Source organism: Lemur catta, chromosome 3, assembly GCF_020740605.2.
Source record: "Lemur catta isolate mLemCat1 chromosome 3, mLemCat1.pri, whole genome shotgun sequence".
Taxonomy (NCBI): Eukaryota; Metazoa; Chordata; class Mammalia; order Primates; family Lemuridae; genus Lemur; species Lemur catta.
The window spans coordinates 109,398,299-109,417,054 of NC_059130.1; the positions used below are offsets into that span (position 1 = coordinate 109,398,299).

At 42.5% G+C, this 18,756-nt stretch overlaps 2 protein-coding genes and 1 long non-coding RNA gene across 22 annotated transcripts in view; 1 reads left to right on the plus strand and 2 right to left on the minus strand.

Annotated features, from left to right (window-relative positions):
• The window catches only part of SRRM1 (serine and arginine repetitive matrix 1), a 28,120-nt gene extending 26,986 nt beyond the window's left edge, over positions 1-1,134 (minus strand). For all 14 annotated transcript variants that reach the window (XM_045545976.1, XM_045545973.1, XM_045545972.1 and 11 more), the window contains exon 1: positions 897-1,134. In XM_045545976.1, coding sequence (XP_045401932.1) covers positions 897-917 — 21 coding nt within the window. In that variant the 5' untranslated portion in view covers positions 918-1,134. The remainder of the gene's footprint in view (positions 1-896) is intronic.
• A 57-nt stretch (positions 1,135-1,191) lies between these two features.
• Positions 1,192-18,743, plus strand: LOC123634402. The gene is made up of 3 exons (XR_006733900.1): positions 1,192-1,359; positions 5,425-5,560; positions 18,726-18,743. It is a non-coding gene; the product is annotated as an uncharacterized LOC123634402 (long non-coding RNA).
• The window catches only part of LOC123634400 (non-compact myelin associated protein), a 34,591-nt gene continuing 31,189 nt past the window's right edge, over positions 15,355-18,756 (minus strand). For all 7 annotated transcript variants that reach the window (XM_045545987.1, XM_045545983.1, XM_045545980.1 and 4 more), the window contains one exon: positions 15,355-17,965. In XM_045545987.1, the coding sequence (XP_045401943.1) occupies positions 17,824-17,965 (142 nt within the window). In that variant the 3' untranslated portion in view covers positions 15,355-17,823. The remainder of the gene's footprint in view (positions 17,966-18,756) is intronic.

An 18,756-nucleotide genomic window follows, 5' to 3' on the forward strand; every position in this document is an offset into this window, starting at 1 on the left:
GAACAGGCTCCAGCACAGCCCGATAAAGTCTAGGGCCCGAGGACCAACTACAAGGCAACTTCCCCGCCCGCAGGCGATGCGCAGGCAGTGACGGGAGAGCCTAGGTAAGTCACCTTTTCGCCAGCGGACTCCAAGAGTAAAACAAACGGGGACGAGGGGAGTGTAGGTATACGGCGGGAAGGAGAGTTGATTCGCTCCATAATCTGCCTCCGCACACGCGCCTACTATTCGTCGCACCCTCTGCTCTCAAAGAGCCTGAGATTCAACCGTTCCTAATACATATTAATCTGAGTTCTCTTCCCCGAAGGGATATCAAATTGGGCGGGAGCTCCCGCGAACTCTGACCTGGCGCCTCCGCGATAAGACCCGGAGGGAGGACTGGGGGTGGGGCGTGCGCCCTCTTTCTCAAGAAAAGCCGCTAAACGCCGCTTCCTGTCCTCGTCTCCCTAAGCGGCTCTCCTGAGGCATACACCCGCCCCCCAACCCGTACTCTCCGTGTCCTCCAGCCGCCAGACACCTCGGGGCTTCCCTCCAGCCTCCCCCTAGGGACTTCCTCCTCGCGGCTCCGCTAGGCCCCAGGACCCAGCGGCACGCGTGGTGCTCAGCTTGCAGACTCCGCCAGGCAGGCGAGCAGCGAGGCACCGCTCCGGCCCATTCCCGCCGCCATTTTCCGGCCACCGTCGCCGCCGCGTAGGGGGGACGATCCCGGAGGAGGAGACTGCGCAGGGGCGCACCGGTCTTCGCCGCAGCGCAGTAGGGAGCGTCCGCCAGCCCCAGGGATCCTCAGGATCTCCGAAGCCTTCCTTCACTGGCTACCGTGTCCCAAGTTTAGGCCTTCTGCCCGGCCTTACGAAGAAGCCCCTCGCTTCACCCCAGATCCTCGCGCTTCTACTTACGCGGAAGAATCCCGCGTCCATCTTGCTGCCTCGCTCGGAGATCGCTCCCTATCCCAGGGTGCACCGCGTCGCCGCGACGGAGGGCGGGACCGACAGAGGGAAAGCCGAGCGCCAGGACGCAGCGCGCGCCGCTCCACCCGCCCCCTCCGGCCGACACGAGGCCGCGCCTGCTCAGTGCGCTGAGAGCCCGCCACGCGTGCGCACGAGCGCCTGTGGGCGGGCTTCTGTCCGACCTGAGGCTCCCCAGTAACCAGTGGGGGAGGTGAGCCTGGCGATCGCAGCCAATGGGCGCTAGAGGGAGAGTTGTCCAGTCGTCCCGCCCTGCGAATCCTTTTGTGGCGCGTGACCTGCCTTGTTCGCGCAACGTGACGTGACCCATTCTTCTATCCGTAGTAGGGAAGGTCTCCGGCTTGGGGGTTCCATGAAGCCATTGAAGAGAGACTCTTACCTCAGAGTGACGCTGGTGAGGCGGCCCGTGCGCGGAAGGGAGCCCTGCGGCCTCCCTTGCCGTTGTAAAAGTTGTGATTGTGTGGGTTTGACGAGCTTTCCATTTATGAGGATTGGCTCTAAAGGAGTCGAGCCGTGCCGTATAAACGCAGTCTGCACTCTAGCTCAGTTTGCTCGGCCTTTGGTCCGTTCGCTGAGTTTCGGTTTCAGCTGCCAGGGAAGCACGCTAAGGGCGGGAAGCCCGAGACGGAGCCGTGGTCCTCGGGCTGCTCGTCGGACGGGGGCACTGACGCGGAGAAGCTGCGGGCGCCCCGGCGGGCTGCCACCTCGGGGCGCCTCGCCTGCCCAGCTCTGCTGCCTCCGTGCCTTTGCTCTGGCCGGAAGGGTCTTGCACGAGTGGAGGCACTCTGCCAGGCTTTCAAGCAAGCTCTCACTCTCCCTTCTCGTTTCTTAGCGAGAAAGCAGGTGATCCTTTCTCAGGCCTTTGGCCATCTTTCGTAAAATTTCCTCCCGCACAAACATTCTCGCCTTTTTCCTACTCTTTCTTCAGGGCACTTTTCACATCTGCAAGTGTCTATTTGTTCGTTTTCGTGGCTTTAAGCTCGAGCTATTTGCTGCCGTCATCCATGTATCTCCAGCTCAGACGTCTTTCCTGTACTTCTACCGGCAACTGCCTGGTTGACATTTCCCCCTGGACGCCTGAAAGACATCAGAAACTTAACATGACCATGGCTGAACTCCAGATTGATTCCTCCCTCTCTCTCCCCTTGCACCAAGACCAAAAACAAAGGACCTGACCCTCCCCAGGTCGTTCCTGTCTCAGTTAATGGCAATATCTTTCTCTTTGTGTAGGACAGAAGCCTTGGTGTTCTTCTGGACTCTTTCCTTTTACATCCCACTTCCAAACCATCCAGAAACCTACTCTGCCGTAATGGTGGTTCAGAGTACCATCATCTCTTGCCTGAACTGCACCAGCCTCCTAACTGGTCTCCAGGCTTCTACCCTTAACACTCAGCATCTGCTCTGAATACAGCTGGCAGGCAAATCCTGTTAGAAAACCTTAGACAGTTTCATCTCAAAACCCTCCAGTGGCCTATCTTTGTTCATAGAGCAAAAACCTAAATCCTACCTGATGCTCCCTATCTCCTTTGACCTCATCTAGTGCAATTCAGTGAAGGAAGGCTAAAACTGACTAATCGGAACTATGGGAAACAGTCAGTGAAATGTAGGGGGTTGTGATTTCAAAATTCCATTCGGTCAAGTGGCTTGTTCTGTGGAGGTCACTCATTTCCCTGTCTTTGATTCTCACAAAGCTTTCATTCATTCAACAAATTTTTATTGAGCCTGTACCATGTGTCACTTTTCTAAGATCCTAGGGATACAGTGAACAAAACAGACAAAACACCCAGACTTCAGGGAGCTTACATTCTAGTGTGGGGAAGAGACAATAAACGAACATTAAAAATAGGTTAAACAAATACTAAGTGATAAATATTATGGAAAAAATAGATTAGAGTAAGGGGCATCAGGATGCAGAGAGGGTGTGTGAGCAATTTCCAGTGGGGCAACAGAGTAGGCCTGAGTGACAGTTGAGTAAAAACGTGAAGTTTGCTAAGTAGATGCTTGGGGAAAATGTTACAGCCATGGATTCTGTCAGTAAGGGTCTGCCCTGAAAAACCTGCAGAGGCAGACGACCCACCTCACTGATGATCCCTGCAGGTGCAGTGGAGAACTACTTGGCAGTGAAGGATTTTGTAGACACCACTTCCTGCTGACTCTGATGCTGTGCAGATCTAAATAGATCTTAAAGCCAGGAAGCCATCCCCAGTGAAACCACTGGTGGGTCTTTTGCTAAGTCTGGTCTTTAAGCCCTCAAATAAACTCTGAGCCTCAAAAAGCTAATAGCCATCCAACCTTGGTGCAGATCCTCTAGGCACATACTCAGATTTTTCCATTTTGTTAACCACTTTTCATCATTGCTTAGTGATTGCTGATGATGGTATAGGTGTTTCACCTGTTGCTTATTCCCTCTGTTCTTCAGAATCACCCCTACTGACAACTCATCCCATAGGCAGGTGCAGCTTTTGTAATTTTCTTATCACTTTCATCTTTGTTACCATGTCCACTTTTGTTTGTATCATATACCTCTTTCTTTCAACTCTGCTTTTGTGTTTCCCATGTATAACAGGATTAACAATCTTCATAAAATACCTCAAAAACTATGCAGACTTACCAAGCAAGCTATGTATGGACTAAAGTAATCTGATAGCTGAGATGAAATTGTCTGATGGACAGAAACTTGTGCATTTTGCTATGGAAGATGTCTTTGAGCACATCAGTGAGTGTATTAATTATCTATTGCTGCATAACAAATACTCCTCAAATTTAGCAACTTAAAACAATAAGTATTTGTTGTATCATACTGTTTCAGTGCTTCAGAAATTTGGAGAGGCTTAGTTGGGTGGTTCTGGCTCACCCAATTAAGCCTCAGTCTCTCAAGAGGCTAATCTTTCAAGTGGATATAGTCAAGGCTACGTTCAACTGAGGCTAGAAGATGTTTCCAATAAGGCTCACTCATGGCTATTGGCAAGGAGCCTCAGTTCCTTGCCAAATTGACCTATCCATAGGGTTGCTTGCGCGTCCTCATGGCATGGCAGCTGGCTTCCCTCAGAGCAAATGATCCAAAAGACAACAAGACAGAAGCCACAATGTCTTTTATGACATAACCTCAGAAGTCGTATACATAGTTTTCACAATATCATATTGGTTACACAGGCTACCCCTACTTGGTGTTGGAGGGGACTACACAAGGACATGAATACTAGCAGGGGAGGATCATTGAGGGAGGTCATCTTGTAGCTACTATAGTATTTGTAAGTTGAAAATATGTAAGTACAGCAGCTTGTATACTTCTAGAACTAGAATGAACTGTATTCTTTCCTCTCAAGACCTTTGCGCATATTCTATCCCTTTGGTCTGAAACCACTGTTCCTTCCCTTTCAGCCCTTCCTTTGCCTTCCTCACCTTTCCTTTCTACCCTTAACAACACCCCCCCACTTTTTTTTTTTTTTTTTTGAGACATGGTCTCACTCTGTCACCCAGGCTGGAGTCCAGTGGTGTGATCATGGCTCACTGCAACCTCGAACTTCTGGGCTGGGATTATAGACATGAGCCATCTCACCTGACCGTACCCCTAACCCTTTAACTGGTCAGCTCTGATTCTTCCCTTAAGATTGAGTTTAGATATGACCTCTTCCACGAAGCATTTCTGCTTGAGTGGGACTCAGTACATAACATCTGATTACCTTTTAGGGGATTGCTGAGCCCTCCAAAAACACTGGCTCCAGGCCTCTCAAACAGGATTCCACATTCCACCTATGCTCTCATAGCATGTTTTATACTATATTCTAATCATGTGTATACTAATCTCTACCCTGTCCCCCATAAGATAAACTCTTTAAAAAGAAGGACTGTCTCTCTCCTCTCTTTATCTCAGTACCCAAATCAGAATTTGGCAAATATTAATAATAGGTTCTAAGTAGATGTGCAACAAAAACCCATTTTGGCTAAATACAGAATAGTTGAGTGTTTAAAACAATATTCTGCCAAAGCTGAGGATTTCCATCATAGAATAAACTTTCTGGATATAAGAATAAATTTTTATCAAGAAAGTATGAAATTTTAACAGCAGGGATAAGTATAACTATTATTACTAAAAGTTTTAGTAGTCAAATTGTTTAAGTCTGACCTTACAGTACAAGAACAATAGCTTCGCAGCTCTGGAATGTTCCACTAGTCAGTATATTTCACATTTTTCATATTAAATTGATTTATGATTCTAGAATTCCTCATGGCCTTCTCCATATTTATTCCATTGTCGATGATAATTGTGTGACACTTTTATTTATTGCTTTTCCATTCTATAAATAATCAGGTTCATTGAAGTTAACCATATAAAGGCCAGAAATTTCTTGGCAATAAAGGAAAATAAAAGCCTAGTTGAATTTATCATTCATATGTCAGGCTGTCAAATAAGATTTCTAGGTTTTTTTTGGTGTGTTTTTTGTTTTGTTTTTTTTAGAGACAGGATCTCGCTCTGTCACCTAGGCTGAAGTGCAGTGGCTGTGGCACCATCGTAGCTTACTGGAAACTCGAATTCCTGGACTCAAGCAATCCTCCCACCTCAGCCTCCCAAGTAGCTGGGAATACACACCCCGGTAATTTTTTAAAAATTCTTTGTAGAGTTGGGGTCTCACTATGTTGCCCAAGCTGGTCTCGAACTTCTGTGATCCTCCTACCTTGGCCTCCCAAAGTGTTGAAATTATAGGTATGAGCCACTTTACGTGGCCCTTAGTTGTTTCGAATATACAAGTATCAAATAGATAAAACATGGAAGTAACAATATGGGATTTTCTGAATCTCACACTTTTCCTAATAATAGGAGTCACTAGATGGCGTTCTACCCTCTCAGGATACCTCTGCTTGGGCAGGACTTGTTCCTAGAAATAAGTAAACTTCCACAAGGGCTAGTAGTTTGGTTGTTTTTTAACTGAACCCTTACTATATGCTCAACATGGTGTCCTTATATAGTAAGAACTATTATATACTGCTGGTAGGAAACTAAATTGGAACAAATACTTTGGAAAACAATTAGACATTATCAAATAAAGATGTACAAACCTTATGACCCAGCATTTCCACTCCAGACTCTTACATATGTGTACCAAGAGAAATGTATAAAATATCCATAGCAATATTCTTCCTACTGGAAAAAACCAAAATAACCTAAATATCTGTCACCAGGATAATAGATAAATAAATGGTAATATGTTTAAAAAGTGGGCTGTTATACAGAAGGAAATAGAATTAAGTACAGCTACAGACAACAAAAAAGATGAAACTATAAACATAAAATGGAGTGGGAAAAAAACAAGTTGCAGAAGACTATACATGGTATGAGCTCATTTATAAAAAGTTGGAAAACTAGCAAAATGTATTTTTTAGGAAAGCATCAAGTTATGATACAATTATTTTTAAAGCGAGGAATGTTCAGGAAAGTGGTTCCCTCTGGAAGGTAGGCTGGAAGAAGGAAAGGGCATAGACATAAAGTGTTCAACCATATTGGTAATGTTCCAACTCTCGAGTTGGAGGATGTTCAGTGTCATTTTTTAACTTGTTACATTTATCCTTTGGTATTTTACAAATATGACACAGTATGGGAAGGGGAGGGACTCCTTGAAAGAAAAAGATCATTAACAAAAGAACCTCTTGATAGCTGGGATGCAAAAAGCCAACAGAGTAACATTTTCAAAGTGTTGAAGGAAAAGAACTTTGAAACTAGAATTTTTATCTCTAGCTATGGTGTCATTTAAATACTAGAGTTAAATAAATTTTTTTTTTTTTTTTTTGTTGAGACAGAGTCTCGCTCTGTTTCCCGGGCTAGAGTGGCGTGGCGTCAGCCTAGCTCACAGCAACCTCAAACTCCTGGGCTCAAGCAATTCTTCTGCCTCAGCCTCCTGAGTAGCTAGGACTACAGGCATGCGCCACCATGCCCGGCTAATTTTTTCTGTATATTTTTAGTTGTCCAGATAATTTCTTTCTATTTTTAGTAGAGATGAAGTCTCGCTCTTGCTCAACCTGGTCTCAAACTCCTGACCTTGAGCGATCCTCCCGCCTCGGCCTCCCAGAGTGCTAGGATTACAGGCATGAGCCACCACGCCTGGCCAAGTTAAATAAATTTAAAAAAAATTTGGCACACGCCTGTACTAGTACTCTGGGAGGCGAGGCAGGAGGATTGCTTGAGTTTGGGAGTTCGAGACCAGCCTGAGCACAAGAAAGACCCCATCTCTACTAAAAAAAATAGGAAAATTAGCCAGGCATTGTGGTGTGCATGTGTAGTCCCAGCTATTTGGGAGGGAGGCTGAGGTGGGAGGACTCTTTGAGCCCAGAAGTTTGAGGTTGCAGTGAGCTATGATGACACTACTGCACTCTACCCAGGGTGACAGAGCAAGATTATGTCTCAAAAGAGAAAAATTTTGTTGAGGTAAATATACATATATAATTTACCATGCTTAACCATTTTTAAGTATATAGATCAGTGGTAATAAATACACTCATTTATATTCTTTTTTCCCTTTAAAGTGGAATAAATATTTAAGACCTCAAAAATGTTGCCACATAAAGACCTTTGAAATCACTGCTAAAGTTAAATACAAAGCAAGAAAACAACTAAACCCAGGAGGAAGCAATGAGATATGGGGAGTAAAGGTGAATAAATGACTTAATATTATACTTTTTATTAGTGTCTAAATAAATCGTGATCTTTCCCTTCTCCCCCCATAAATGTTACAGACTCTAGAACTAAAAATCTACGAGCTCCTACCTGGTAATCAGAGAAATCCAATTTAAAATAACAAAGAGATAACATTTTAGATCCAAAATACTGCCCCAAATTAGGAAGTCTAGGTAACTCAAAAGGGCTAGTAAGGATGTGGTAGAAACAGGATTTTCTACAAACTGCTAATGGGGCTATAAATTATGTGTGCTTTTCCTCTGGAAGGCCTTTTGGCTCTACTTAGTCAAATTAAGTATATCTATGTTTGTCTTATGACCCAGCAATTCTACTCCTGGGTATAGAGATGCTTCTCAATTTACGATGAGGTTACATCCCAATAAACCATTGTAAATTGAAAATACAAGTTGAATCAGGGACCACCTCTCAAAATCATCCCTCTCCCCGCCCCCAAAAGACACCAAAAAAAAAAAAAGAAAGAAAGAAAGCTCTCATACAGGTCTGTACGGGTATATGTTTGAGAAAGTTTATTTCCTGTTGTATATGTAGTTGGAGCTGGAAGCCAACTGTGAGTTCATTATTAAGGAGAGGAGTAAGAAAAATATGGCACTTAATGGCCTACTATGCAATGGTTAGAAATAATGAACTGAATTTATATTCAGCAGTATGGTTAGATCTTTAAAAAAATATGTTCAGTGAGAAAAGTAAGAAACAAAATATCTATCATATTTATCTAAAATGTATGGGAAGTCCTTTCTGATAAGATGACCTTTGAGCTGAGGTCTGCTGTAAGAGGAGAAGCCAGACTATGGGTACGTGAGGGGAGAGAATTCCAGACAAAGAGAACAGTAGGTGCAAAGGTCCTGGGATGGGAGTGTGTTTGGCACATTCTACAAATGTCAAGGAGGTCAGTGTGTGGCTGCAGTGGAGCGAGGGAGGGAGTTACAGGAGCCATAAAGGGTGTGGTGGGTGAGGTCACACAGGCCTTTGGCTACCACAACCTCTCTCAGTTTCTATAAATGCTTAGGATCTTGGAATGAAATGAGACTCCATGAGAGGCTTTTTAGCAGAGGGATGAAATGATATTTTTTTTAGAGGATCAGCATGGTTATTGTGCAGAGACAAGGCTAGAAGTTGGGAGAGCCATTATTACAGTGATCCAGGACAGAGGTGATGGTGACTTAGAATAAGGTGGTAAAAGGCAAAACATAAAAAAAAAAAAAAAAAAAATGCTTCAAGAGAGTATCTTTAAAACCCAGGGATAGGACTACTTTAAAAAATATTTTTTTATAAGTTGCTAACCAGAACAGAAAAAAATTGATAAATTAAATTAAAACACATTAAATTAAAAACATTTGTTCATACTAAGTGACTAAGGGCTGGAGGAAAATTTTGTTCATCAAAAGATACCACAAAAAGAGTACAAAGACAAATTGCAAACTAGGAGAAGATATTTAATTTAAAAACAGAGCAATGTACTGATGAGTTGGTGTGAGGGAACTAGAGGAAATAAGGATGTCACTGAGGTTTTTGGTCTGAGCATGTGGAAGAATGGAGTTGCTTTTCATTAAGTGGGAAAGTATTGTATGGGGGTGGGGGAGTAGGTTTAGGTGGGAAAAAGAAGACTTTGATTTTGGCTGTGTTTGAGATGCCTATTAGATATCCAAGTGGAGATATCAAGTGGTCTGTTGGCCATTTTTGTCTAGAATTCAGGGGAGAGGTCTGATGATACATATCTGAGAGCCATAACATATACATGGTATTTAAATCACGGGATTAGGTGAGGTCACCAATGGAGTGAGCGTAGATAGTCAAGAAGTCTGAGACCAAACTCAGAGGCGCTCTGTTATTTAGAAGTCAGGAAGGTGGTGGGGAGCCAGCAAAAGAGACTGAAAAGGAATGGCCAGTGAATTTGAAGAGAACCAAGAGAGATGGCGTCTCACAGGCCAAGCAAGAAAATATTTCCAGAAGGAGGGAGTGATTGGCTATGCCCAATTCTGATAAGTAGAGAAAATGAGGGTGGAGGATTGAGTCGATCTGGAGAGGACAACTTAGTGCAGTGACAGGGATGAAAGCCTAATTGGAGAGGGCTCTAGAGAGACGTGGAAGAGAAGCAGGTGTGGCAAGTAGGGACAGCACTTTTGAACATTTGTGCTGCCCAGGGAAGCAGAGAGGTGGGGCAGTGCCTGAAGGGGCCTGTGTGGTCAACAGAGGGTTTTTGTTTGTTTTTAATCTGAAACATATTGAATAAATTAAAGGGGGTGTCTATAATGGAGAAGAAAAGTAGAAGTAGAAATTCAGGATAAGTGGAAAAAAGTATAAAACAAGAGAGGCTCTACATGGTCAAAGATGACAGTGTGCCATGAATTGGAGAGAATGGTAGAACCTTCTCCAAAGGGGAACAGGGAGGAGGGAGTGGGAGACAAACAAAATGAAACAAACATCACCCTCTTTTCCCCTTCTGCTCTTTATTATGCAGAGCAGACTGCCCAATTCACAGGTCCTTCAATTCAACGTTGTAAATACTCATACATTAATGTTTTTTTTCACTTTTACTCCCACGCCCCACCCCAGGGCACGAACTGGAAGGCTGGGAAAAATGAATACATTGGTTATTATATTTCTCTGTGATCAATTAAGGCGCTGCAGCTTTCTGTAAGAGCGTCAGGGGCCAGGTAAAATTCATCCAAGAGATTGAATGTGAGCCAGCAAGGCACCCTCCCTGATAATACCTGGGCTGTAATCAGACAAAGAGCATTTTATATCACCAGAGACCTGAAGGTCTTGTTTCTACCTGCTTCCCCCGAATGTGCCGACTCTCAGAGTCCGGGACAGTAGTATCTGCTGAACCACAGCAGTTTGCTTCTTTGCCAGGAAATTTTCTGTGCAGGGAATGGGTGTCCTGGGACAAAGGGCTACAGAGCTGAGACAATGCCCCTGCTTTGTGCTCCCATCCAGTGGGCCTGAGACGATTCCTGGAGACATTTTTGTTGGGTTACTGCACACCCACAAATAGCTACTTAAAAAAAGAAAAAGAACAAAACTTGACAATTAGCGGGCTATTTAGAAAAGGCATTTTAAAACTAACAGATACACAGATGTGCCTGTTACTTCTTGCCATAGACTCTAAATTGTTCTCCCAGCCTCCAGTCGCTCCCACACCAATCCATTCTGCACAGGCTAGCAGGATTAATCTCCTTAAGGCACAGATCTGATCTTGTCACTTCCCTGCTCCAGTATTTTCAGTGGCTCCCCAGTGCCTTTAAAATAGCCAAGAACTAAAGATCCTTCATACTGAGCCTCTTTTTCCTTCCTAGCCCATCTCCCCCTATCTTCTCTGGACTTCTGCTAAATTGAAGCTTTTCTCTTCTGCAGAGCTTTGTTCTTTATCTCTTCCTCTCCTCCCACTCTTCCCTTGACTCACTCCTACTCAATCTGTCAATCTTAGTTTAGGTGTTATTTTCTGGGGAGCCTTTGCTTTACCCCTCTGCTTTGAGAAGGACTTCTATGACCAAATGTAGGGTTTTCCTGCACACATTGAGCAGTGGACCCCAGCTGGGTGTCCTCTAATTCAATTCCGACACTAACTACTTGGAGATAGTGTCAGATCCCACAGGGTAAGGACTCAGTCCCCAAATAGTCCCCCCATACAGATACCAGTCACAAGTCTAGGCCTTCAGAGCTTCTGACTGACCATCTTCAAGTTAGGATTCTCATGACCCCCTCCCTCTTTGGGTTTGATTAATTTGCTGGGATGGCTCACAGAACTCAGAGAAACACTTACTTATATTTACCAATTTAATGTTAGCCAATTTATTTTACCAATAGTGGATATTACAAAGGATGCAGATGAAGTGATGAGTAGGGCAGGGTATGGAGGAAGAGGCACAGAGCTTCCATGCCTTCCGTGGGCAGGCCAACCTCCAGGAATCTCCTTGGAGAGATTCAGCTTGGAGAGATTCAGTGTTCAGCTGTCCAGAAGCTCTCTGAACCCAGTCCTCTTGGGCTTTTATGGAGGCTTCTTTACGTAAGCATGATTGACAACCATGTAGAAATGTAGTTGCACAAAAAGTTCATGATCTAAACCCAGCAAGACCTTCCAGATTCTTCCTGGCCTCTCTGTGTAGCATTCCTTTCACCAGGAACGAGACAGGCTCTTTTCTAGAATGAGGGTCTTTTGACCCACAACCAGATCAGGTAAAAGGAGGACAGGAGAAGGTCAGAGAGAGAGCTTCTATCTCCTGAGGCCTGCTCCTCAGGCCTATAGTGCCCCAACATTATATTATAACAAGAACTATGGGAGTTACGAGCCAGGAACCTGGACCAAAACCTATATATATATGTGTATATATATATATATATATATATATATATATATATCACAACACCGCATCCTCCCAACCCATGAACCTCCAGACTGAGCTTGGTGCCTCAACAAGAGGTTTATAAAACACCTTGAACTTCCTCCTATCACAAAAGGAATTGTTCTATATTGTAGTTGTTTTTTTGTCTGTCTTCCCTGCTGGAGGATAAGTTCTGATAGGTCAGGGACCATGTCTATTTTGCTCACCATTTTAACTCCAATGCCTGGTATGAATGTGAGCAAGAAAGATGTTGGGTGTGGTGGCATATACCTGTAGTCCCAGCTACTGGGAGGCTGAGGCAGGAGGGTTGCTTGAGCCCAGGAATTTGAGGTTACAGTGAGCTACGATTGTACACTGCACTCCAGCGTGGGTGACCCTGTCTTAAAAAAAAAAAAAAGAAAGAAAGAGAAAGAAAAGAAAAGAAAGGCAGAAAAATAATAATAAAGAAAAATCAACAAAACCAAAATTTGGTTCTTTGTAACAATCAAGAAAATCAACAAACCTTTAGCTCTGTCAAACAGAGAAAAAAAAAAAAAGAAAAGATTAAAATGACTAAAATCAGGAATGAAAGCGAAAACATCACTACTAATCTTTCAAAAATAAAAAGGATTGTAAGGGAATACTATGAAAAATTGTATGCCAAGAAACTAGCTAACCTAGATGAAATAAACACATTCTTAAAAAGACACAAATTACCAAAACTGACTGAGGAAGAAATAGAAAATCTGAATAGACCTATAACAAGTAAAGAGATTGAATTAGAAATAGTGATTAAAACAATAACAAACTTCCCACAAAGAAATGGCCAGACCCAGATGGCTTCACTGGTAAATTCTGCCAAATGTTTAAAGAGGAATTAGCACCAACCTTTCCAAAAAATAAGAAATGAGGTAATGCTTCCCAACTCATTCTATAAGGCCATGATTACTGTAATACCAAAAGCAGACAAAGACATCACAAGAAAAGAAAATGACAGACCAATATTCCTTATGAACATAGATATAAAAATTCTCAACAAAATACTGCAAACAGAATCCAGCAACATATAAAAAATATTTTATGCCAGGACTAAATAGGATTTATCCCAGTAATACAAGATTAGTTTAACACATGAAAATCAATCAGTGTAATATACCATATTAACAGAATAAAAGACAAAAGCCATATGATTATCTTAATTGATGCAGAAAAAGCAGTTGACAAAATCCAATGCTCTTTCCTGATAAAAACTCTTAAACTAGGAATAGAAGTGAACTTCCTCAACCTGATAAAGACCATCTATGAAAAACTCACAGCTAACATATTTAATGATGAAAGATTGGTTGCTTTCCCCTAAGATCAGGAAGAAGACAAGAATGTCTGCTTCTCTTCAACATAGTACTAGAAGTTCTAGCCAGAGCAATTAGGCAAGTAAAAGAAATAAAAGGTACCCAAATTGTAAAGGAAGAAGTAAAGTTGTCTCTATTTGCAAATAACATGATCTTATATGTAGAAACCCTAAAGATTTCACCAAAAAAAGCAAACCAAAAAAAACTGGTAAGAGCTAATAAACAAATTCATCAAAATTGTAGGATAGAAAATTAACATGCAAAATCAGTTGCATTTCTATACACTAGCAGTGAACAGTTCAAAAAGAAAATTAAGAAAAATTCCATTTACAACAGCATCTAAAAGAATAAAATACTTAGGAATAAATTTAAGAAAAAAAGTGAGAGATTTGTACACTGAAAGCGTCAAAAATTTTTTTGAAAAAAATTAAAGACCCAAATAAATGAAAAGAAATCCATGTTCATGGATCAAAAGACTTAATATTGTTAAGATGGCAATACTTCCCAGATTGATCTACAGATTCAACTCAATTTCTATCAAAATCCCAGCTGCCTTTTTTGCAAAATTGACAAGCTGATGCAAAAATTTATATGGAGATACAGGGGGCCCAGAATAGCTAAAATAATCTTGAAAAAGAAAAACAACAATGGAGGGCAGAAAAAAATTTGGAGAACTCACATTTCCTGAATTTAAAAGTTACTGAAAATCAAAATAGTGTATCAAGTAATGGTATAAGAATAGAAATATAGATCAATGGAATAGGACTCAAGGTCCGGAAGTAAACCCTCATATTTATGGTCAACTGATTCTTACAAGGGTACCAACACTTCTGTGGGGAAAATTTGTCTTTTAAACAAATGGTGCTGGGACAACTAAATATCTACATGTAAAGGGATGAAGTTGGACCACATATAAAATGTAACCACATCATGTACAAAAATTAACTCAAAATAGATCATAGACTTAAATGTAAAATCTAAAACTATAAAATTCTTACAAGAAACAAAGGAGTAAATCTTTGGGACCTTGGATTAGGCAATGGTTTCTTTCTTTTTTTTTTTTTTTTATGAGACAAAGTCTCGCTCTGTCCCCCAGGCCAGCATGCCTGGCATCAACCTAGCTCATAGCAACCTCAAACTCCTGGGCTCAAGCAATACTTCTGCCTCAGCCTCCTGAGTAGCTGGGACTACAGGCATGTACTACCATGCCTGGCTAATTTTTCTATTTTTAGTAGAGACAGGGTCTAGCTCTTGGTCAGGCTGGTCTCGAACTCCTGACCTTAAGCAATCCTCCCACCTCGGCCTCCCAGAGTGCTAGGATTACAGGAGTGAGCCACTGTGCCTGGCCTTCCATCAGTCTTCTCTTTTTTTGAGATAGGTTCTTGCTCTTTCACCTAGGCTGGACTGCAGTGCCATGATCATAGCAGCCTCAAACTCCTGGGCTCAAGCGATCCTCTTGCCTCAGCCTCCTGAGTAGCTGGGTCTGCATGTGTGCAATACTACACCTGGCTAAGTTTTTTTGTTGTTGTTGTTGTTTTTGTTTGTTTTTTTTTTTTTTTTTTAGAGATGAGATCTCACTATTTTGCCCAGACTGGTCTTGAATTCCTGGCCTTGAGTGATCCTACCACTTCAGCCTTCTGCAGTGCTGGGGTTACAGGCATGAGCTACTGTGGCCGGCCTCCATTAGGCTCTAGAAGTTATAATACAATGTTTGAAAAGGCTCAGGCTTTCCCATAGGACTCTATTTACATGGTTGGGGAAGGGAAGTTTTAGAAAAGGTATTTGAAATCAACTCAATATATTTGATTTAAACCTTTTTATTTTTAGACATTTTTCTTTAAGCGTTTAATATCTTTTATTGATTCAGTGGCCAAATAAGGCAGCATCCACTCAGTTAATAAAGGCACCTCGTCAGAAACAAAGTACATAACTGTGTTGTACCATCCCTGCCATGAGCCCAGCTGACTCCTCGAGAGCAGGGAACGTGTCTTAGTGTACTTAGTAGCATCTCAACTTGCACATAGGAGCCCTTCTTAGAGGATATTTATTGAATTATCTTCATGGGTCAAAAACAAAATATGAAAATCCTTTTATTTGCCTCCCCCTCACCACTCTGTCTCCCCCTCTTTCCTCCATTTCCAAGCCTTCATTTAGCAAAAGAACATATACTAGAGGACAACTGCCGGAAAATTCTATAGTGGGTAGAAGACTGTAGTTTTAGAGGTGAAATATTCCAATTTTTTTTTTAAAGCAGTATGCGTAGGGGAGCATATCTGCTTGGGGCTTGAGTCCTCAAAGAAATGGCTTTGCCCTGGTTGTATGCCATTCCACCCTTGCTCCTTGGGCCTATGTGGTAGGGTGAATGAAGTAGGAATCCTTAGAGCTTGGGTGGGTTGAGAAAGGGCTCCTTTGGCTATGATCGTGGAAGCCTGAAAGAGGCTACCAAAGGGGCTTTTGCCCTCACTTGCGGCTTGGGCTAGACCCCTGACTTCCACTCAAACACATACACTAGCCTGTCTTCTTCTTTTTCAACTCACAAAAGAATATGGGCTTCTTTGAGCCAGGGTGGCCGAGGGGAATATGATATAACAAAAAGATGGACTTTGGAGTCAAGAGACCTGGTTTTGAGTTCTGTCTTTGCAACTTACTAGTTGTGTGATTTTGCCTGGTAATTTTTTTTTCTCTTTTCTCTTTGAGTCAGAAATTTTCATCTGCAAATGGAAACTCTCTCCCGAGAGTTAATGGGAAAATTAAATCCTATGAGACAACTTATGTGGAAGCAACTAGCAAAGTGCCTGGTATTTGGGGGATATTTAAACAGTAGGAAGCAATGATGGCTGGGGAGGAAGAATTTGCCAGTATTTCTCCAGTTATTCCACTGAATGTTCTTACAGTGGGACGACATGAGCTGTGTGGCCCTGGGTTAGACCTCTTACCTCCCTGGCTCTCAATTTCCCCTCAAAAGGGATTTCTGACTCCAAGAGAGAGACTTCTAGAATTTGAGGTTACATGTCAGAGTGTTACTTTCTGTAACAGAATAAAGGTTTATTACCTTGTTTCCTAGATGCCATCAATTGTAAGATACACAATTGATTAAAAACAATTTTGAGAGGGAAGAAAAAAATATAATTATACTAACAGATCCATCAATTGTAAAACATTCTGGTTTCAGAATCATTAAAACATGAACAAATGTATATCTTGCAATTGAAGAAAACCCATAATAATAATGCTGGCTCCCATTTATCAAGCATCTACTGGGTGCCAGGCACTATGTTCAAGCTGCTTTACTAAGTCCTTGGCTTGTTATAATAACCTAGCAAGGCAGATGTTGTCATTTCCATGTCGTGGTTAGGAAACTGAATGTGGAGAGATTGAGTCACTTTTCCAAGACCACATAACCAGAAGTAGGGCTTGGATGGCAGGTCTTCTTAATTCCAAGGTACTTTCCCTTCTCAGTAGTAGATTGTACTCCAGGCTAAGCAGTCAGAGATCAGCTCCCTACAGAGAAATGGTTTGTGAATGTGGTACTTTGATTACGCCTTGACTCTTTACAAAGTGACCAGGAAGGACACAGGAAACATAATCTAATCAATCTCCAAACACCCGCCCTCAGAGATAAGGTGTTACAGTCAAGGTGGCTTAGAATCCAGATACAGGGGAACAAAGAAATGAGACTGAGGGTTGGTCCACCCTGTAGTGGGAACCCTGACCAGCCACCAGGATTGTTCTGGGCCCATGGGCAATGCAACAAGCTCTTATCCTAGAGGCTGCTATTCCTCAAGGTCGCCTGTTCCTTTTCCTGACAAAGCAGAAACCTTTTGAGATGAATTCACTTTTTCTTGTAAGCTTTCTTTTTTTTTTTTTTTTGCTACCTCCACTCCCCTAAGCTTTCTTAAAGAGGGAACAATGTGCTGACCAGTTGTCACAAGCTAGCTAGTGGGCCTCTAGTACTGGGACAAGTCATAAATTAACAAGTTGGTTTTCTGGTTAGTTAGTCCAAGTTAGTTTCCTTGTGCCTCATTATGGGATTGAATATCTTGCTCTGCCAAGCTATGGATATGGCATTTAATCTGATATGATCCCAGTGGCAGATCCTATTGGGACACTCTCAGAAGCATTTCCTGACCCCTGACCTATGACCAGAAGACTCGTGGCTCTATGCCTGTTTGTCTGTCTGTCTGTCTAGCTATAGTCTTGTGGGGAGAGAGCCAAACCCACATTAGTGGATTCCCAACATAGCTGTACCTCATCAGATGACAAAAGAATATTCTGCAGCTTTTTGGTAGGGTAGCAGCAGGGATATGGACATAGTTGGGGTGGGGCAGGGCAGAGGAGGTGGAGGATTGCCTGAAGCATCAGAGATTGCATAAAAGATGCCTCTGTCGACCTAACCAGAAGCAACTCAAAGTGAAGCTGCCAGAGAAGTGTGCTTCTGGATCTTCCCTCTGGAGAAGGTTCTTTGGACAGTGGCGGAGATAGCACCAGGGTAGAGGTCACCGAGTCTCCACGTGAACGTCAATAGGGCTGAAGGTCACAGTTGCAGGCTGCTGGCTGCTGTTGCCATTTGGGCCCAGGGCAGAAGGGGCAGCTGGCTTGGGGCCCTTGGGCTCCAGCTCCCGCCTCATCCTCATTTTCCTGTAATGAGATGTGCATACATGGTTGAGTCTTTTTCCTCGTTTGCTGCGGGGAATGGGCTCTGTGACTACAGTTCTGGTGAGGAGATTAATGTTAATCATCAGTAAATCACATTGCTTAATTGCCACCCACAGAACTGGAAGGGACCTAGTCTGCCCTTGAATTTTTTGTTTAACTTAGATTAGATGTTTAGGTTTATTTGTTCCTATAAATGAATGAGTAAAGTGTCAGATAGGTGGCGATATTAAAGACAAAATGAAGATATTACATTTTTTCTGTTCAGCACTGCAGTGTGCATTAAATTTTACAGCCTCATTATGCTTGCTGTTTATTGCTAGGAATATTTAAGAGCTTTTCACATAGTTGAAAAGAGAATGTACTTAAAATGTATATCCTATTTCATTTAATATATCATAAAATTCAATAACTAACAACAATCCTGAATTCTAATGTCTACATGATATTTCATCTTGTTGACATGCAGTTGTTTTTTAAAAATTTCAAATGCTCAGAGAAGTTGCACAGATAGTACAATAAATACTCGAATACCCTTGCTGTGGTTTGAATGTGTCCCCTATAAAGCATGTGTTGGAAACTTAATCCCTAATGTAACAGTTTTGGGAGGCGGGGCCTAATGGGGGGTGTTTAGGTCATGAGGGCTCCACCTTGGTGAATGCATTAATGCCTATCATAGAAGGACTTGAGGCTGTGAGTTTGATCTCTTGCTTTCTCTCTTCCTTTCTTTGCCCTTCTGCCACAGGATGACAGAGCAAGAAGACCCTTGCCAGATG